Genomic DNA, 19,999 nt, shown 5'->3' with positions numbered 1-19,999 from the left:
TCCTGCTGTTTACCTTTATAACATACCCAGTATGTGAGTGTGGCAATTATGAACAGCACTCTAGAACACATTTTCAGCAATTACAGTAATGTAGAAGATTAGGAAACAAGCTTATAAAGTTTGGCAAAGACAAACCTTAAGTCCTGTGCCTTCCTTTCTGATTCAAAGTGAAATGCTGCCTCTTACTATGGAAAACTAATCCATTTTTGACTGTTCTTTTTCACACTAGTGTTAATTTTGGCCACAAAATGTATTTGCTGCCTGACACAAAATAAGGAGAAAGGATAAAAGGAAAAAAGATAAAAAGAAAAAGGAAAAAGCTGTTTCCTTAATCAAGGAGAGCTAGGGGTATGGAAAATAAAAATATATTGTGCTGCAGACCAATGACATATGATGTCTCTAAAGAGGATTATGATCATTCTTATCACAAAACTTTCCACAGAAATTAGAATAATATAGGAGAAAGGCAGTGCTGTTACTATACTATTAAAATGGTTACTGAAGAGCTTGCCAGCACCTCTGGTTTTGTGTTCTCAGCTAGTATTGCTACCTTTCTGGCTAATTCCCTAAGGAATCAAGGTTTATACAACTGTATAGGCTTCTCCCTGCCACAGCTCCCCCTCTGCAAGCCCCTTCATAAGTTTGTAACTAGTTGGTCCATTTCAACCAAATTCAGATAAGGAAGGGAAATCTCCATTGCTGGATCCAAACTTCAGCAGTCAGAAGCAGTCCCATCTCCCAGGTCCGTACAGGCCCCGCAACCTCATCCACTCCATTTTATTCTAGCAAGGACAGAAGAAATAAACCCTTAAGACATTTTCTCTTGTTCTGCCAAATGCTTGACAACAGAGTTTATTTTTATTACTGCTTTTTATTAAATAATGGCAAAGTTAATTCATTCATCCTGCTTTTCTACTTTTCAAATCAAGACTTTTACATTCCAGGCTAACAAGAAACACCATTTAAAACAATACTTAATACACTTCATCACATTGCTCCTAGGGCTATTTATCATTCCACGACATCACTTTGAGCCAGTAGATCACTCTCATGCTATGTAGTTTTTTCTAGAATCCAGTCTGAGTACTCAGCAACCTTTGTGTAGACACCCGGCTGCCTGGGACGAGCACACCCTTCGCCCCAGCTGGTGATGCCCACCAGGTACCACACCTCTTCGTGTCTGCACGACAGCGGCCCACCCGAATCTCCCTGCGGCACAGGAGAAAGAGAGCACCCAAGGAACAGCTCTGGTCAGTATTTCCTTCTCAATAAAAACCTTGGTTAAAATCAGTATCGTTCTAGACTTCAGTTACTGTCACTTAGGGCTAATTAACAGAGTACTGAAACAGGTTTTCTGCTTTTCTAATAAATTGACTTTTAAATACTTTCCAGTCATTGCAAATAATTTCCACTTCCCATTGAAGTTCAAAAGTACTGTGGTTTGTGTTTGTTTGGGTTTTTTTTCTTTTTATTTAAAACTCAGTGAAGACTACATGTGCAAATGAGAAAAATAAATTTGCCAATGTTTTCTCTTATGACCTTGGGTTTAGTACACAAACCTCAGTTCTCTTCACAGTTTATCTTGTTTGAGTGACACTGTCTTCCCCTGGATAAAACACGTCTCTATTTTATTTTCCTGTTCCTAACTGATCTCTCCAAATGCAAGGTTCTTTAGTGTAGCTGTTATGAGTTGTTGAGACAAGAGCAAGCATGTTATTTTTTATAGAACAGCATCTCCACATTCTGGTACACCGTATCAGATAAAGAAGGCTTAATTGGCATGGAGGAAAAATTACTTCCCAGCTCCAAATATTTTTATTCCTAATTACTCAATACTGATCATAGTAACAGAAACATCTTAACATTAAAATGTAAACTGTTAAATGCTTGAAGTGAAAATACTGCCTTGGGTAGAGAACTTAATCTAACTTATCAGGCTATTTTCTTCTTGCATAAGTTAACTCTGAATATTTAAACTAATGTTTAAGTGCATGAGTTTACACTTGAGTAGAGAATTTGTCTGTCTGAACCCACACTGATGTTACATTTTTAATTCTAAGAATGAACAGAGCAGTCTGCTCAAGTTGTCTTTAGCCTTCCACCCTCTTGTGCATTTTACTAGCATTGCTAGCACCCTCCCTTCTGGTTTGTACACAGTGGATGCTTTAAAGTAATCTTTCATGTACTGTATTTCATGACAAGAAATAAAAAAAAAAAACCACCACACACCACACACACACACAGGAAATCTCCTTTTACTTTCAGAAATGCTTTCTGATACTAGCTGTCTTTGAGTTTCTGATACTCTGAAGGAATACTGTTTTATTCCCTAAATGGATGAGAGATATATAAATACACACACTCAGTGTTTCTTACCCATGGAATCTATCCCTAATGATTACAGTGTCACATAAGAAATGTTTTGCATATACATTGATTTTCAGTGTTTTTTACTTGCAAAAACGAGATATTAATCAACAGCTCTATTGGTAATCTATTTTTTCTAATGACAATTAAAAAATAATTACAGTATTCAATTTTATATTTGAACAAACAGCTGGAATATATGACCATATAATACTCCTTTTCGTTACCTTACAAGCATCCCTTCCACCTTCATCATAGCCAGCACAGATCACTTTGTCACCTATTCTGCGCTTCCTGTACCTTGCCTGGCATTCCTCTTTTGACATGAGGGGAACAGTGGCCTTCTGAAGAATATCTTCTACACGACCTATGTAAGAGGTGGTACGAACAGAGAAATGTTTGATTCTAGCAAAATAAATGTTAAAACTATACTCTAGAAATTCCCATACAGTGATATTGCAAAGTCGGAGGCCATTGCTTTAGAAGTGTTGTTAGATGCCCATGACAGAAATATTCCTTTTTCTTTGTGTTAGTAAACAATGTGAGCTGTCTGCCAATTTGAATGTTTTTTATAATGCCATTTTATGTCTCATGACCAGGCAAGCTTCAAAACTCCCATGTGATTTAAAATTAATCCTTGCATGAGTACAGCTTTCAGGACATGGGCACTTGGAGCCCATCCTCCATTAAGATCATTGCTTTTTGTGTCATTAACAATTATTTCTTAGTAATGTGTTGCAATAGATTTGGACTCTTCCAGTTGCCAAATCTGTGCTGCTCCACACTCTAGTAGTTTACAGGATGGATAAATTGCACATAGAGTAAAGGGGGAATGAGAGTTTAACCAGAGGAATTTTGCAAGTTCAAGAACTTGCTGTTTAAATATCTATCTATACCTTTTTCTTTTCTGTAACCCCATCCAATTACCCAACAGTCGGTATAAAGTATGTTAGTGTCTTCTTTTGATGGCAGGCAAATAGGCAGTTGAAGATCTAAAATATGATTAAAAATATTAGTTTGACCAGCAGAGACAACTGCAAGATGAAGGTTTTGTGGGCACCTACACAAACCTTGCTAACCTCCATGTTATGCTTTGCCCCTTACACTATATGTCTTTCCAATTTCATAAATTAAAAAAACACCCATTTTCTTTTCAAAGTCAACAGAAGGATATTCTCTTCAAACTCCAGTAACCACATATTAAAGGAAGCCAGCCCAACAGTCATGCACTGCCATACCAATGCCAGCCCTCTGTCATCCTGCACATGTTTAGAATTCCTCTGAAATACACTACATACCAGTAAAATTCATAGGCTTATCAAGTTTCATTAAAGCAATGTCATATCCAGTCTGGGCGTATTTATACTGAGGGTGAACAATAATCTCTTCCACTTTGAAGAAGGGCGTATCCTCATTTATTTCTGATTGTTTTAAAATACCAGCATAAACACGCCAAATGTTGGGATTCTCAAGACTGAGGGAAAAAGACAAATAGTCAGTCTGTGACAAAAGATTTCCACTGATTTAGAGTTTGTGTGCAGATGTGACATCTGCCATTGCTCCTGAGTGTAGAGTGAACAGTACTGATGTCACGCGTTCCATTTTTTCATTTTCACACCCTCAAAACTAAAGAGAAGGTTAATTTTATCCATTTCCTCCATTTCATTCTGTTCCTCTACATTTATATTTTCATTCCCACATTAGTTTTCTCTCTTCTTTATGTTCAGGCTCTCATTATCCTTATCCTTCCTCATCCTCATTTCCCTTCTGCCATCTTTTATTTTCTCCTTTTCTCCCTTTTCTTTCTTCTTTTCTGTTTTTGGTTTGGTTTTATTGTTGTTGGTTGTTTCATTTGTTGGTATTTTCAAGGGCCTAATACAAGCCCTGGAATAGTATATGACATTCTTTCCATTCATTCCAACACAATAGCTTTTCTAGTATTGAAAATAGGGTTGGGAATATAAATTCAGGTAGAGCCTATTCTGACATTTATTAGGAAAATGACACTAGTCATGTAAATATTGATTAGAAAGTGCAGTAGTATAGACCTATATGAAAAGTTCCAGTTCATGTTTATGATTCTGACTGTAAGATTTTGAGTAAGTTTAAGAGGTATTTCATTATGATATTCTACCATTCAGCTAATCTAGAAGTTTTGATTAGAAAGTGCAGTAGCATAGACCTGTATGAAAAGTTCCAGTTCATGTTTATGATTCTGACTCTACTCTGAGTAAGTTTAAGAGGTATTTCATTACGATATTCTACCATTCAGGTAACCTAGAAGTTTTGCTACATGCAATGAAGAAGATGCAAAACTTGCCTTAAACATTCCATAAATTTTGAAAATTTTGCATATAAATTCATACATATCAGTTAGGCTTAATAATTTCTAATTAACAAAGTCTATTTCTTTTGTATTTTGCAAGTATTTCTTCTCCCTTTGCCTTTTATAATACTGGTAAATTCTACACTGGATAGCAGGTAAAGAATGATAGTTTTCTTATAGGGATTTTAGAGAGTTTAACCGCTGGAGGCAAAATATTGGCAATACTGTTCCACACAGAAACAAAAAAAGGTAACATACTACAGTGTGCAAGTAAAAATGCCTGATTTTAGACCACATTGCTGGTTCAACATCCTCTTTGAAGCATTTTATCTATTACTGTCCTTTTTCTCCCATCAGACTGCATTATAGCTTTACATTTTTCACTCTGTAAGTGAAAGGATAATCTGCTTTACAGATGATGACAATCTAATGAAGAAAATTAATCACCTACATTATAATTAAATCAACTCTTCAAAACACAAGTAATTTCATGACCAAAACTTGATTGTAATTTGATTAACAATACAGACTATACACATCAGTTCAATTTAGAAATGTCTTAGGTATTGACTACTTTAAAATTTGTTCCAACTGCTGAAATCTACATTAAAAATAGGTTATTAATTGACTGATTGACAGAATTGGGGGAAAAAAAAAAAACTTTTAAAGGAAAACTACAATAATTGGGATCTTGAGGTTTCATGTAATGCAGAGACAGGTAGCTCAGTTACCAGAAGCAGCCTAATCGGACCTCCACAGAGAATTAGTTTGCATCCTGGCCAAATAAATTAATTTGCTGAGCATCCTGCTGCTGAAATTATCAGATTAGTACCATTTCTTAAAGTGCCACAGAGAAATCTCTGTGACAAGTAATCTGAAGTTTATTAAATGGAATAACCAAGCCACAGATTTTTCTTGACACATGGTATGGCATTACAGTAAAAAAAAAAAAAAGCTTATATCACATGAGAATGCCTAAGTTTCTGTAGGTATCTGGTGTCTGCTTTAGAATTTCATCTCCTAGATGCATTAAAATAATTTAGCATCAGTGGTACCATAATATGCTACAGAGGGACAAAGTACGGAGTTCCATTTACGTTAAAGATATGAATAGTCTGCTTAGAAATTCACCTTTTGATTACATTTAAACAGTTTATTTTATTCTAGTCCTCATTTTTATTTTTTCTGAAAGGTAGTTCTCAACTCATCTCATACACTGGATGAAATTTTTGGTTTTATTTGTGCATTTATCTTTAGGCCTCACCTCATGACGCAGTGAGCAGCTGTAAGAATCCACCGTTTGCTGATGATCGAGCCCCCACAGAGGTGTCTCTGACGAGACAACTTCACGTGCAAGCTGACTTGCCATGGCCATTCACCAGGGGAAGAGTCTGTCCCTCCAACGATCCTAATAGTTCCTGCAGAATGCTGCATACACACTATAGAAATATTTTTAAACTATGCTTAAAGATAATTTACACTCACCAATGAAAATGAAGATGAGACTACTGCTGATACCCGCAAAGAAGGGGTCTATTCCCCATCTTTTACAAAGAAGGTGATACATGATGCCTTCTAATCTTTTTATGATTTATCACAAAGTCTGTTAAAACCAAGTTCACAGTGCTAGTGTTGGTGTTTACATTGTGCAGACCTGGACAACTTCACTTCTTCACAACACTCTTCACAAGTTATTACACTGGGACAATGCAACCAATTAAATACGATGTTTCAAATAAATACATAAATAAAAGAAGGGTTTGGCTTTCTGTGCTGAAATCAGTTAAACACTGTCTCTTTCACGTGAAAAAAAAAAAGTTGTACTTACCAGTACTGGCTTTTTTTTTACATAATCTTAGTGAGTATCCAGAGATTCTTCCTGGACCATGTACTATTTCCACTGGAGATCCAGTTGAGGACATTCTTAGGTGACACTCACACTTTCTGCCAGTGAATTAGTGCGAAGACTGAGTTTGTTATTTTTTACACAGAACTCATACATTACCCCCTCACCAAGCCTGTGGAATGAGTATTTCAGCAATCTTTGAACATATTAAAATATACCTCTCACCTTTCCTCATTGCATGAATCCGGCAGGGGAAAGTAGGTAAAAAACTGGCAGCGGATCACATCTGTGCAGACTTGCTGACAGGCTCTGTGTCCTTTAGTATAAGTGACATTGAGTTCATCTCCCAGAAAATTCATATGCATGTAAGTGCGAGAGCTGCAGGCTGCAAGAATGAGTGCCATTCCAAGCATCAGAAAGTCTACTAATTTGGTTAATTAAAAATTAGGAGTTTTATTGTAATTTATTGTTTACCAGGAACAGGTTTTCTGCAATTTAAGAGACCAAAGCCTGATATAGTATTTTCTTGTGATATAAGTGACTCTGGTATCCCACTAGCTGATGTCTTCAGGAGGCAAAGATTTCTAAAATGAAAAAAAAAAAAATAAAATTTACATTCACTTTATCTGTACTCACATCCTGAAACTGATTGTTTAGCTACTGGTAAGGGAAAGTTCTTTCTTAAATGAGGGTGTCTTCTCCCAAATCTCTATCTGTAAAAGTATTTCATACAAAAATGCATTCCTAAAATTCACTAGTTTGCACTAAATGGAGGGTTTTGTAGTTTTGTTAAATAGCATATGACTGTACTACTAGAGGATGTACAGTATTTATACTTACACAGGTGACTTCAAATGATATATGCCATCTCGACTTTGCTTCTCCCTGAAATTCCTTTGAAACTTTATTCTTCTGCTTTGTATGGAATGTAGATTTTTAACTATTCCCACTATTATGAATGTAAAAAGGAAGCTCAATAGAAACTTTCTTAAACCTGTTAACTTTATCAAAAATCTTTTCAAGTCAGTAACTTAATAACGCTAGGAAGCCTTATGATTCTTTTGATAATTTCATAAAATGCAGCTTTAAATCATTAAAGCAATCTGGAGGCTCACTCTCCTTTTGATGTGTATAACTCTTTTCAGATTAACAGCAGATAGGCAGCTGCAATACAAAACCCCTGATTGTTCCGAAAAAAAAACAGAAGAAATGCCCAAAAGAAATTATAAACTTATGAGAACAAAATACAGGAAGTTGTGCTTTACTAAAAATAACCTTTTAACAACAACAACAACAAAAAAATCTGTAACTATTAAGAAAATAGAAAAAAAAAAAATCTGTAACTATCGAGAAAATAATGACTAACAAAAGACTGTGCTTTTCTGAAAAAAAATCTGCTTAGAGAATTAAAGTTAGTTGTCATACTCACCTTTGGGATTCTATTTGCCATTCTCTTGTAAAGAATGTAAAGAACAAGCACTTTGGAAAGTATGTACAAATAGTTTGGCAGACAGAGACATCAGGAGTGAAAAAACTTGTAATATTCATTCCTGAAAATTCTTGATCTTTGAAAATGTCCGTTTGACAATCTGTATAAAAGAACAAAAAAAATCAAAATCCCAAAGATTTTATGTCATCAGAACATTAAGGTTTACAGATTATTAATTTCTATCCTTAATCACATATTGCTTCCTTTTTGATTGATAATCTGGGAAGAGAGCACCACATTTTAACCAAAAACTATTTCTTGATAACATTTTTGGGTGTGTAAACTCATGGAGAGAACTACTGAACAGAGATAAGGTTCATATAGAGAAGAAAAGAAATTGTTGGAACACAGATTTGCTAATATAATAGGGAATGCTTTAAATTGGGAACAGTGGAGATCACTGTACAAATCCACAGCACATAAATCATGGTAATCTAGGCAAAGCCCAAAATAATTAAGGTGATGGGTATGTCTAAGAAGATCATGGGAAGACTAGAAGAAAAACAATGGGATGATCCTCTTAACATTAAATGCTGTTTGAAAAGTAGGCTGAATAAGCAGGAGTAATGTACAGTCCACCCTCTGACATGACCAAAATAACGTAACAGAGGCTTGGCAGAATAATTCACACAACCAGGCTATGGATTGTAGAAGCTTCATGAAATATTAGCAAGTTTAGAAAGAGAAGAGGGAGTTGCCTTCTCCAATGTTATACTCAAAGTCCTAGCTCAAATCCCTTTGCAACAATAAAAAGAGGAAAAAAAGGAAGCACCAGCATGGAGAGCATGGAGGATGTTTCTTGAAACTGTTAAGCTGTAAAGACAATAAAACCAGTGAAATAATCCAAAACACAGGACTTAGTGACAGCAGAGAACTTCAACTGTTCAACAAGTTGACAGCAGACAAGTCAACACTACCCAATGAGTTTCAGAAATGTACTGGGAACACCTTCCTACAGAAAGAGAAAAAAAATAAAGGGGAGATGCAGAGCTTAATATGACTCCTGTTAATATGATGAAGTTTTTTCTAAAAAAAAAAGATATGCATGAAGGAACAACAATACTGGACAGTAATTACACAATCCAAACAGACACCAAAAAAAAAAAAAAAGAAGAAGACTATAAAAAGAAGACTATAAAATAAGGGTCAATTGACTCTGACAATTAATAAGTAAGATCCCATGTTAAGGGGAAATAGAGTTCAGAAATAGAGTTCAGGAGAATGGATAGTTTCTAAAGGAAATTAAAGTACAAACATGGACCTGGAATTTTAGGGAAGCTAACCCATAATCTCAGTGATCATGTTCAGTGTTGGTTTGCTCAGTATTCAATGAGCTCAAGGAAGGTACTTTGCAAAGGGCAGAAATACAAACAAATTGCTATGGATGTGTAATAGCACGCGTTGGTTTTGTTGTCAGAAAGGCAAAGGTACAAAATGAAAGGACATATAGGAAGAAACAAACTCTTGAAAGAAAAGTATGCAGTACCATTCAATTAGCATTAAGAAAGGAGAATGGAAGTAGAAGAACAGCATTACCATTAAGAAAGGAAAAGATCACTTTGTAAGACAAGGTGGAGGTAGATTCAAACAGTAAAAAAAAAAAAAAAAAAAAAAACACAACACAGAACAAAATGAAAGATATTTCAATTGAGAATAAGAAAGTATAATACACACTGTGTGATCTTGCACTCTTTAGAGTTTTGCCTGAGTAATAATTGCAGGAATAAGCATAGACACTGCTTTCATCACAGATCACCCACAAAACACAGAATACATCCCTTCATATTAGCCAGTTGTATTAGAAAGCAGCAGGTCTTCATTAAAAATTTTTAGGTGCATATATGATGTACAAACAGAATTTAGAAAGCTTTATATGCCTCCTGATCGTTGATTTCAATCAGATTTTATCTTTCATTTTTGTATCCATGGTACAAAAATAACATACAATTTCATCACGTTAATCTTATGAAGAAATTCTCTAGATCTTCAAAGCAGGCAACTGCTTTTGTAAAACAAATGATGAAATGGAAAAAAAAAAAATATATATGAATCTCCTCTGTGCCTGAGATTACTAACTAGGTTAGTAATAAGTTTGTATTGGAATACAATGAATATATTGAATTTCATACAATGGAACATTTGCATATGTCAGAGATAGACTGTACCTCATCAACCATAACTCTTAAAACTAAACGGAACCAGAGATTGTAAATAGTTACCTATTTCAGAAAGCTGGCATGGCTTTAAAGAGAATCCAGAGACAACTTCATCAAGCACCGTTATGCTGGTTGGTGTTCCTACACTGGTATGTTTCAAGAAGCATTTTTTACTGAGTGACAAAGAATAAAGAAAGTGGTAAGACAACACACTGTCTTCCTTTGTCTACACCATCCTCCTGGCCCTGTAATTCCTACCATGGTGCGTGTTCTGGCCATGGGCCAGAGCAATTTCCAGGCTCCAGAACAATCTTCAAATGAAGAACAGAGCTATCTGAACAATGTTTAACTTATAAAATTGAGCAGATTAACAGGTCAAAAATAGGCCTGATAAAAATGAAAGAATTTCTCTGGCTGCTCTAATGATGCCATTTTCAGAGCAATAAGCAGAGCAAGATTTAACAGAGCAATAATTCTGTACACCTACCAATATAGTTTGAAACTCAATATCTTCAGAGGATTTTAACTTTTTTCAGTGCTATGATAATTAAGTTTGTCTATCTCAACGATGGGCAAATGAAAACTAATTTACTAGTGTTTAGTTTGAATAAACATTGTAAGGATGACAAATAAAGGAAACATTATTTCCTTGAATACATTCTTGTACCTTAGACTGCTCTGAGATTGACTCTGCTAAAGCACAGCACTGTTGAAGGAAAGGGATCAAACCTGTATTTACCGAAAACTTGCATTGTGAAATGTTTCTGAGGCATATGTAAAAAAATGACAATGTTTGTCATTGGTACATCTTTTTTGACATTGTTGATAGCTGTTAGCCATAGTAACATTATAAATTTTCCCTTCCATATCCAGTCCTATGTGAACATCTGGGCTGCAAGCTGTGAAAAAAGAGAGACCAAGTTCTGAAAACATGCGTCTGTTCTTCTCCCCATCCCGCACCCTAAACTGTCCAAAAGATAGCAGTTTGTACGACACAGTCCTGGTAATCCAGATTCTACATCACATGCTCACTTCAGTTACATCATACTTCACATATACCTCTAGTAACAACATCAGAAGTATAGGTATAGTATAGTACCACATGGTAGAGGAAAAAAATGGCAATCAAAAATATACTTTCCCATTTCCAAATTCACAGCATATACCTCTAGTAACAACATCAGAAGTGTAGGTATAGTATAGTACCACATGGCAGAGGAAAAAAATGACAGTGTGACCAAGACCAAGATTACATTAATCAAACCAAAAATATACTTTCCCATTTCCAAACTCACAGCATAGCTTGAAAGGCAAATTCTGTCCTCATAGGCAACAGACATCTCCCATTTGAGTGAGAAGATGTAGTTTACACTCCACAGAGGGAGAATTGAGACTGTGGGGTTGAATCATCTTTCCCTCATGCAGGATGCAAGTTTTGCCTCATGGTCACTGGGAGGTCTTTACAGAACACAAGTCAGACAAACATTGGTGGGTTTCTTAAACATGTATTGAGTAGATTTTCATTTTAGTGACATTAGTCTGATTCTAGAATATCTCCAGTGATATCAACCAGCCCACATGGCAAAACAAATAATATTCCACTGAAAACTGTTTTTCTGGGCCAAAGCTACACAGAAATGTAAATGTGACAGCATATTGGCAGGAAGGGGCTTTTAAAAGTCCTGCCTTCTCAGGAAGGCAAGTGTCAAGCAAAAGCAAGTAGAACAGGTTTGTCAACAGCTGCAACGGAGAACTTGCATCAGGTAAGGCCATTTAACCCTGGTATATTGAAGTGCTATACCAGTAAAACTAAAGAATTATCCTGGCATCAATAAGGCACTATTTGGCCTCAAAGCCAGGAAGCGAATAGATATATTCTTTTTTCTGTAGTACCATGCTGTGCTTAAAGCTGATCTTGTCTTAACAACATCATTATGATGGTAAACATATAAAATATTTAAACCATTTAAATTAACATTTAGTACACCTGCTGTTAACTTACAGGTATGGCAAGACTGCATAGCACCCACATATGAAAAGATGGAGCTGCTAATAAATTAGTACACAGAACGATGAAGGCGGCAACATCACTTTGTGACTACGCACTTCTGCTTTCCTCAGCATCTGCTCTACAAAGTTGTAAAGCAGGGTCACACACGCTGTTTTAGCAGCTTGCTGGAGTGAAATTGTAATAGTAAATTAATCTTTAGAACTGGAGCTACCAGTTAAAACGTGTTCCCATCTGCCTCTAGACAACAAAACAGGAATTGCAGGAGCAGAATTTCCCTGTTACTGCATCTGAGGAGTATCAGTGGTGGAGAGCTGGGGCTGAAGGCAGTAGGAGATTTTGTATGCTATGTCTGAAAGAGATCTGGCAAGTTACATATAAATCACTGCTTGGCTGCTTCCCTGACTCCATTCCTGGTTTTGAAATGCTGATTTTCTAACATCTGCTACATGTTACTGAGTACAAGATGCATATAAGTGAATAACTGTATCTTACCACTAATTTGGATGTCACACTGTTTTAAGGAATGTCCAGAGATAGCTTCTTCCATATCCACTTTTGGCAGCATTTCTGTATCACTGTCTTTTAAATAGCAGGAAAACCTGTATTTTAAAAAGCAGCAACTCACAGCTTCTGCAGTACAACACGGACTTTCATAGTTGTTTCTCAGGTGAAGTGCAGGCTGTCCAATATTCCCAAACATTAAAATTTTGACAAAGTGCAATTTGGAGAAAGATGGGATAGATCTGCATCTGCTTTGCTGGCACTGATGGCAAATGAGGTGATTCAGTATAAGTGGGAGCTCCACAGAAGTCTCATTAAAGTAAGAAGCAGAGCCCAGGGTTTGGAGGACAGAAGCACACTGGGAACAGAGAGGGAAGAGTACCTCATCCTCTCAGGCTACTGAAGTTCTTAATTGTGAGAAAAATATGCTAAAGAGAGAGGCTGGTGGACAGTAAAGGGGACCACTGGAGATGTGAAATTGCTCACATTGTCCCTCAACAGTAAATACATAGCACAGAGGAGTGCAGTAATTTATGTTTCCTTGAAAGGGTTGGTATGTGAGTGTGAAAGATTGGGAATTTCCAAATTTAATATTTTGAATTTAAGCAAATACTCTTTTAGATTACCAGTTTTAAAGATACAAATTTGTTTTCAATGGCAACTCTGTAGTTTTCCCTGTGTGCCTCTATTCTGTCAAAACCTTACTGAGCTCCTAAAATTGTTACAGAAGACCAGCAAAAGCTATACTAAGATGAACATTTTACCTTTTTGCAGGATCTTTAGTCCATGCTGCTGGCAAATAAGTGAAGAGCAGACAGGTAGGATGGTAAGTACACACTATTTGGCAGTAATTAGCACTTGGTGTAAAAACCGTAGCAAGGTCTCCTCCTTGGAAGTATGTATTTTCATAGATCTGAGTCATACATTCTGATACAGAATAAGAAAATTTGTAAATTATTAATATGAGAGCATGTACAATTCAGCAGTGAAGCCACTGCTCCTCTTTCTCATTGACTTCGCTTTTAAGAGTCCTTTGGCAGGAGAAGAGGGCGAGGGGCGTGAGGAGCACAGTTCCCCTAGCAGTCTCATCTTTGCTCTCCAGCAGCAGTAAAGTTCTCTGGAGTGTCTCCCTCCCCCCATTCCCTGCCTTGTACACGATGCAGGAGCAGGGCAGCTTGAGCCAAGGCAGAAGCCCAGGCACCAGGATGGTCCACAAGGCAGGTCTGCACAGCAGAGAGGAAAGGGACCTTCTCATGGCAGACCTCAAGAGCGGGAGAAGCATCTTCTGAGAGACAGTACAGAGAACCATCAAGAGGAAAACCAGAGGAAGGAGATGGACCAAAAAGAGTTCAAAAGTTGTACGTGAAGACAGTCTTATCTTGTTCACCCCCCAAGAACCATAATGGGGTGCCACAGTGTATAGCTTCAATGGCTCTCAGCATTCAATAAGCCTTCTGCTCTCTCACGCTCCACCTTGAACCCCTTCTGACTTGCTTTACAACTGAGAAAATACTGTTGAAGAAAAAGTGTCTGTAGAACTGCCCAGAATTAAAATGAGCTCATCCACCACCTCACATCTTCAGGAATGCATCATCAATCCCCTACTGAACTTCTTTTCTTGCATTTTGCCCTCCAAAGTTGTAGCAAATCAGCAAATACGTTGATTTTTATTCCTGTGTCTAAAAAAGTGCTTTTTCTTAACTAAAAGATAAAATACTGTATTTTAATGGGAGGAAACTCAACTGAAAACATTTCATCTAGGTGTTCAACCTGTTACTTACAGAGCTATCATATTGTATGAAAAGCTATTTAAGATGAAAATAAATGGAGCTATCTTGGATTTTACTCTTTTAAAAATATTACAAGTCAATTTTATAAGTTAATGTGATTCTAAACTATACTTAGGTAATTCTGCATTTCCTGCACATGGGCAAAATATAAAATTTACTAAAAAAAAAGAAAAAAAAGAAAAAGGAATTATTATACATATGTGCAAGATATACTAATATCATTGAAAGGTTATTTTCTTGTTAATACAAAATCTGTACTATATAAACATCCAAACTTGCTGGTATATATGTTTTCAAGATCTTTTTCCAAAAAATAGTATTTATAAGTATCATTAACAGAAAAGCTTTTTCTGTTACTTAGAACACTCTAAGTGAATTATAAACTCAAAAGAAAAGAATTTTGCAATTATTTGCTGTATCAGGCATTTTGAATCTCATTTACCTTCTAGTGTAAATGAACACAAACAAAAAATTATTTATGCTGCAAAACTAATACGTAATTTAATATACTATAACATAACAAAGTTCTAATAATTTAATTTAATAAAAATACGTTTCCTAGGCCTCAGAAACATTCCAAGATTTTAGTTTTGCTGAAATTTCAATCCATGAAAACATTTCCTTAAATAACACTATGTTTATCAAAGAGATTTTGCTAAAAAAATTAAGTTACTTAATTGTCCTCAGAGAAAACAGTTAATACATTACTGAACATAAGCCTGTGTTAGGTTTTAGTTCTAATTTATCAGCAGAAGGAACTTTATGGCAACACAATGCAATTTTTGCAGTTTGACTTTTGCTAACTGAACAAGGTAAATCATTAACACAGCCTGGCATTGAAAAATGTACACAATCACTAACTTTCTAGTAGATCAAGAGAATTCTAAAAAATAATTCACGATAAAACAGTTGGTTCTGGAGTTATTCACACTTGCTGCAGTAGTCTTTCAAGCATGACGGTACTTAGGTGTTACACAGATATTTTTAAAGCCAGTAATTTCACACAAAGGCAATGTGTGAGTAATGCTGAAGGCTGGTGGTGTTTGTTTATTTTAAAAGAATTTTGAAGGATGTTGGTTCTGAAGTTCAGCTGCTGTCCCCCAGTGAGGCTCCTGGGCTGGATGGCTCCTGCCCCCTGGCCATCGGTCCTGCCTCCTACCCTGAGGGCAGCGTCTGGGGAGAGGGCTGAGGCTCTTCTGTGCCCAGGAAGGGGCAGAGGGTTTACTCCAGCAGCCAGCACACATTACTGCAGAATTTATGGAGCTCTAATTTGTGCTGGGGAACACCAGGTTAGAGCAAAGTCAGCTGAGAAGCATGGGGTGCCACTCCACCTCCTACACCTCCACCAACCACAACAGGCTCCCTTCCTAAGCTGTTACTAACCTTGCTTTTGGGTGTGGGACACTGAACCTCACATTGATTTTGCAATTGTGAGCTGAATGCAGCCTCAACCCAATAGAGAAAATTGCCCATAGCATGGTCCTGGGCATTCTGGGCAAGGTGACAGCATGGTGTGGGGGTAGCAGGACAGTGGCATTAAAGCCCCATTAGAAAGCTGCACACCAGGGTTATGTGAGTTAGCCAAATTTAACCCAGCAGAATCAAGATGGCTCTTTCAGGACCAGACTACAGTTACTAATCATGTCCTCTTCTAGAAGTGCATTACTCAGTGTACCTATCTTAGGATTTATATATCCACTTACCACTGTAGACGGAAGCAAGTAAGAAAATGAAATTAAAACTCTGATAAATCCAAATCATCCTAAAAAAAAACACAAAATCATTCTTTAGGTTATGTTTAATAAAGGGTGTATTTTTTTATATTTTATAAATTACTGCAAGTCATATCACTGATCTGCACTTGTACTGTTACACTTTTAATTCAAAATCACATTGAAAATTACAAATTACAGCTATGATATGCAGTTACGGCATATATAGAGTAGCATAAAAGAGCAACAAAGGTTTGTCCTTATGATTGCAAAAAGCAATAATGCTTATAAGCACTTGGAGAATTTCTGCTTTGTTTCACAGCAGAATATTCATTCTTGCTTAGACTGTGAGTCTAATTCTTGCTTAGACTGGGACTGACTTATTTCATCAAGATGTCATTAGTAACCCGGACTCTGTCCTAGTAGTTGGGTGGATACTATTATCAACGTAGCAGCCAAATGACTCACACTCATTGCTTCTGCTGTAAGTTATATTAATTTTAAACTTTTTTTTTTTACATGCTGCACCTTAAGCTGTGAAATAATCAAACAAATTAATCACACAAGACGATCCACAAATAGCTCAACATACACTGTCTTGTTGTTATGAAAACTTTTCATTCAGTATCAGTCACAATAATGATTACATACCTGAACATACAGTAGGTCTGGATGAATGGATAAGGTTTATGCTCTACTAAAGGAAAAAAAAAAGTCAACAGTTATTACTGTGTATGCAGTGCTAACTTATCTTTAATATTTACTTTGAATGGGTTCTCTTTCTGTCAATAGTTACTGACCTTGGGCCACATTTTCAGAGCATACATCACTCAGACTGCACTGAAATCAACATCCAGGTTTTACAGCAGCTGAGCATCTGCCTCTTGATGACATTTTAAAATAAAAGCCAAATCTGTGGTTGAGAACAGACAGTCTCTGCTGTTAGCACAAGAACCTACATAAACAGACAATGAGATTCATCTCAGTAGTAAATCCTGAGCTGGGGCAGGAGGGAAGTCCACATGAAATGGGTAAGACTAGTGTTTCAGACCCAGCTAAATGACACCATTATGGAAATACTGTAGCTAAGGACAGAATTGCCACCTACGTTTTCATAGTATTACACTGTTTTCTTGAGGCATTCCCTTGGCAAATAGGAACAGACGTATTCTTCAACTATGTATTCTGTTTTCTTCAACATCTGTTCAAGTTCTTATTCTTCCTTTTCAATACTCTGTAGAAATCATCTTGTGTACATCTTCTGAGTAGTTTTACTCTCTTTTCCTTTCTACACTTTTATTTTGTAGCTATATGCAACAAACAGCATCTTCAGGTTGTCAGAAGCCAGGAAAAAAAAAAAAAACAAAAAAAAACACACCACAGTTTGGAGGTACATGAAATGTAAACACAACAAGAAGTCAATTTATAGCTGATCTGAATCACTTGATTTCCACCTTTCTTTTCAAAATGTGGAACTAAAACAAAATTAATTTCACAAATTTTTTTTTTCTTTAGATATGAAAGAATTTAAAGGTTTGTTTCATACTGAAATCACCAAATTCCTCTTTTATTTTAGACTGAATGTGCTGGGAAGACATACATATGTTCTGCTCAAAAAATACCTGGATCAAAACATTTCACCCAACTGTGACCTTTATGAGCATCCTGATGAATGAAATTACTTCTCCATGATTTATGGGTCAGCAAGGTCTCCAAATTCTCTTTACAGAGGAAGAACTGTCTCAAAAAGTCTACTCTGTACTCTTCTGTGTATCTATTTGTTTTATCCTGACATGCACCTAGGAGAGGACTCAAATGTTTTCAGTACAGCTGCTTCCATTTTTATATGCTCTCCTGTTTTAAGCATGTACTAGTGACAAAGGAGAGAACTAGAAAATTTTACTGCAAAACACATTGATAGTTTGTGCCTGTAACATTAACTGTTTTGAGACTAATGCCTGAACAGCTCTGACCCTCAGCTCAGGAGAAAAGATTTTCCATTGGCTGTAGGGTGGCTCTGGGAAAGTACACCACACCATCTCCAGTCAACATCACTGAGGCCTTTCTGTGTAACCACAGATAGGTCACTTAGTCTCTCTTTTCTCATCTATAAAATTATTATAATTTTTTATACTTCTGGAAAAATTATCACCTTTAGTTTAAATCAGATTTTTCATAATCCTGGAAGTAATCACAAAACCTACCACATATCTGAATATTTATAAACAAAACAAGCTGAATTTACAAGTTTTTGTGTCACTTGATCTCTACTGGTGTTCAATTAAAATAACTATTTTTCTTCTTTTTTTTTTTTGTGCATATGTTTCTGTGCACTTTTCATTTGGTGGCATAAAAGGATTAGAATTTCTTGACTTTTCATTTCTTCTTTGGGCTTTCCAGCTCAAATCTTGGACAGTGCTATTCCAGTTCATTACTGATCCCCAGAATAACAAATAACAAGTTCCCCAGAATAATTCCTCATCATAAATCCCCAGAAACTCCAACCCCACACTTTTGGAAAAATAAAGCATACATTTCAAGTAAGCAGAATAAACAGGGCATATTCATCATAAATTTCACTAAGATCATACATCTCATCATACAATATGCAGTCACACCCGTTCATCAGAAGGTTCTATAATATTTCATTTCTATAAACCTTTATCTGTATTTCAGAAATTTGTCTCATGAATGGGAATCTTTTGGTGATGGCTCTTGGTTTCATAAGCAAACTAGTGGGGGGGAGGGAAGGGGGAAGAGAAAAAAAAACAACCTTCTTAAAGCAGCAGTTCTCAACTTTAGATGTCACACTCCTCCCAAAAGCATACATCATTTTAACTACATCTATATGGACATTAATTCAACTTGATGGTGAGGCTGAGAAATAAGGAAGCAATGCTATTCAAAGAGAATCAAAATGAGCATGCTTACTTTGAAAAATAAATGTATTTTCTTCCAGTGGGCTTGCTAGTCACAGAACAAACAGTCTTGTTTACATTGCTGCACTGTTGCTCAAATCAATAGAGCTGTACTTCTGTACAGAGGAAATAATGTGTTATGAACTCTATTCCTGAATTAATTATTGTTTTTTCTATTATAGGACATATTTAGTATAGCACAGATTATAAAATATGCTGAGAAATTTTCAGCTGGTATCCATTTACTTCACTTAAATCCAAAGAGATTGTATGATTTAAACTAGAAGAGCTAGAATTTCATAGTGCATAGGATACCAAAACCACCTAGCAGATCTTAGGCTCACAAGGGCTCCACAGGTAAGGTCACCCCTGTCTGAATTCCCTCATTGTATTCATTTAGATATCAATAATATTCTGGCAACTAAATCAGGATGTCATAATTACAATTCAGTAATTCATATTTTGATGAGGAGAACTCATCAAAACACTTAGATAAAACTGAGTTTGTTTTTTCATTATACCAGTACAAAATTTACACAAACCATCTGAAACTAAATGGAGTGTTTGCTTCTGTTTTGACTCTGTTTCAAACTCAGATCAGCCTAAGATTTCTTTAAGATGAAATCTCCCTGACAGTGCAATTGGCTGCTAGATTAATACTGCTTTTTGCTGACTTCCACTGGGATTTATGCAAACTCTCCTTCATCTGCAAAGGTGGCAGGAATTACTGAACTGTTTCACCTCAGGAAATGAATGACCGGACACTATTCTGGTCTGATTTAGTTCTCAGTCTGCCTGTCAAATACAAAAATTAAAAAAAAATCCCACATTTCTTTTGGTAATCCTGTTCAAAAAGCAGCTTCAACATGGGAGAGAATCTATG

General features: G+C 36.2%; 1 protein-coding gene across 1 annotated transcript; it reads right to left on the bottom strand.

The window, feature by feature from the left end:
• Positions 1 to 1,053: 1,053 nt before the first annotated feature.
• Positions 1,054 to 16,247, bottom strand: LOC103772976 (coagulation factor XI-like). The gene is made up of 14 exons (XM_008940325.1): positions 16,190 to 16,247; positions 13,461 to 13,623; positions 12,688 to 12,794; positions 10,924 to 11,083; positions 10,248 to 10,357; positions 7,969 to 8,128; positions 7,014 to 7,123; positions 6,765 to 6,924; positions 6,522 to 6,637; positions 5,958 to 6,132; positions 3,666 to 3,841; positions 3,264 to 3,359; positions 2,595 to 2,734; positions 1,054 to 1,209 (listed from the first exon to the last, which is right to left on the bottom strand). The coding sequence occupies exons 1-14, from the start codon at positions 16,245 to 16,247 to the stop codon at positions 1,054 to 1,056; spliced, it is 1,887 nt and encodes a 628-aa protein (XP_008938573.1).
• Positions 16,248 to 19,999: the final 3,752 nt, after the last annotated feature.

The sequence above is a fragment of the Merops nubicus genome, unplaced genomic scaffold (assembly GCF_000691845.1).
Source record: "Merops nubicus isolate BGI_N331 unplaced genomic scaffold, ASM69184v1 scaffold75, whole genome shotgun sequence".
Classification (NCBI taxonomy): domain Eukaryota; kingdom Metazoa; phylum Chordata; class Aves; order Coraciiformes; family Meropidae; genus Merops; species Merops nubicus.
Note: the sequence above shows the minus strand (reverse complement) of the source record. Positions and strands in the feature narration are given on the sequence as shown.

Bases quoted from the DNA above. Each gene is read 5' to 3' on its own strand.
- LOC103772976 (XM_008940325.1), bottom strand. From the start codon at position 16,247: ATGATTTGGATTTATCAGAGTTTTAATTTCATTTTCTTACTTGCTTCC. The intron at 10,358-10,923 runs GTAAATACAGGT...TTTGTCACTCAG, and splicing joins TTTCACAATGCAAGTTTTCG to TAAAAAATGCTTCTTGAAAC. The intron at 3,360-3,665 runs GTATGTAGTGTA...ATCATATTTTAG, and splicing joins TAAGCCTATGAATTTTACTG to ATCTTCAACTGCCTATTTGC.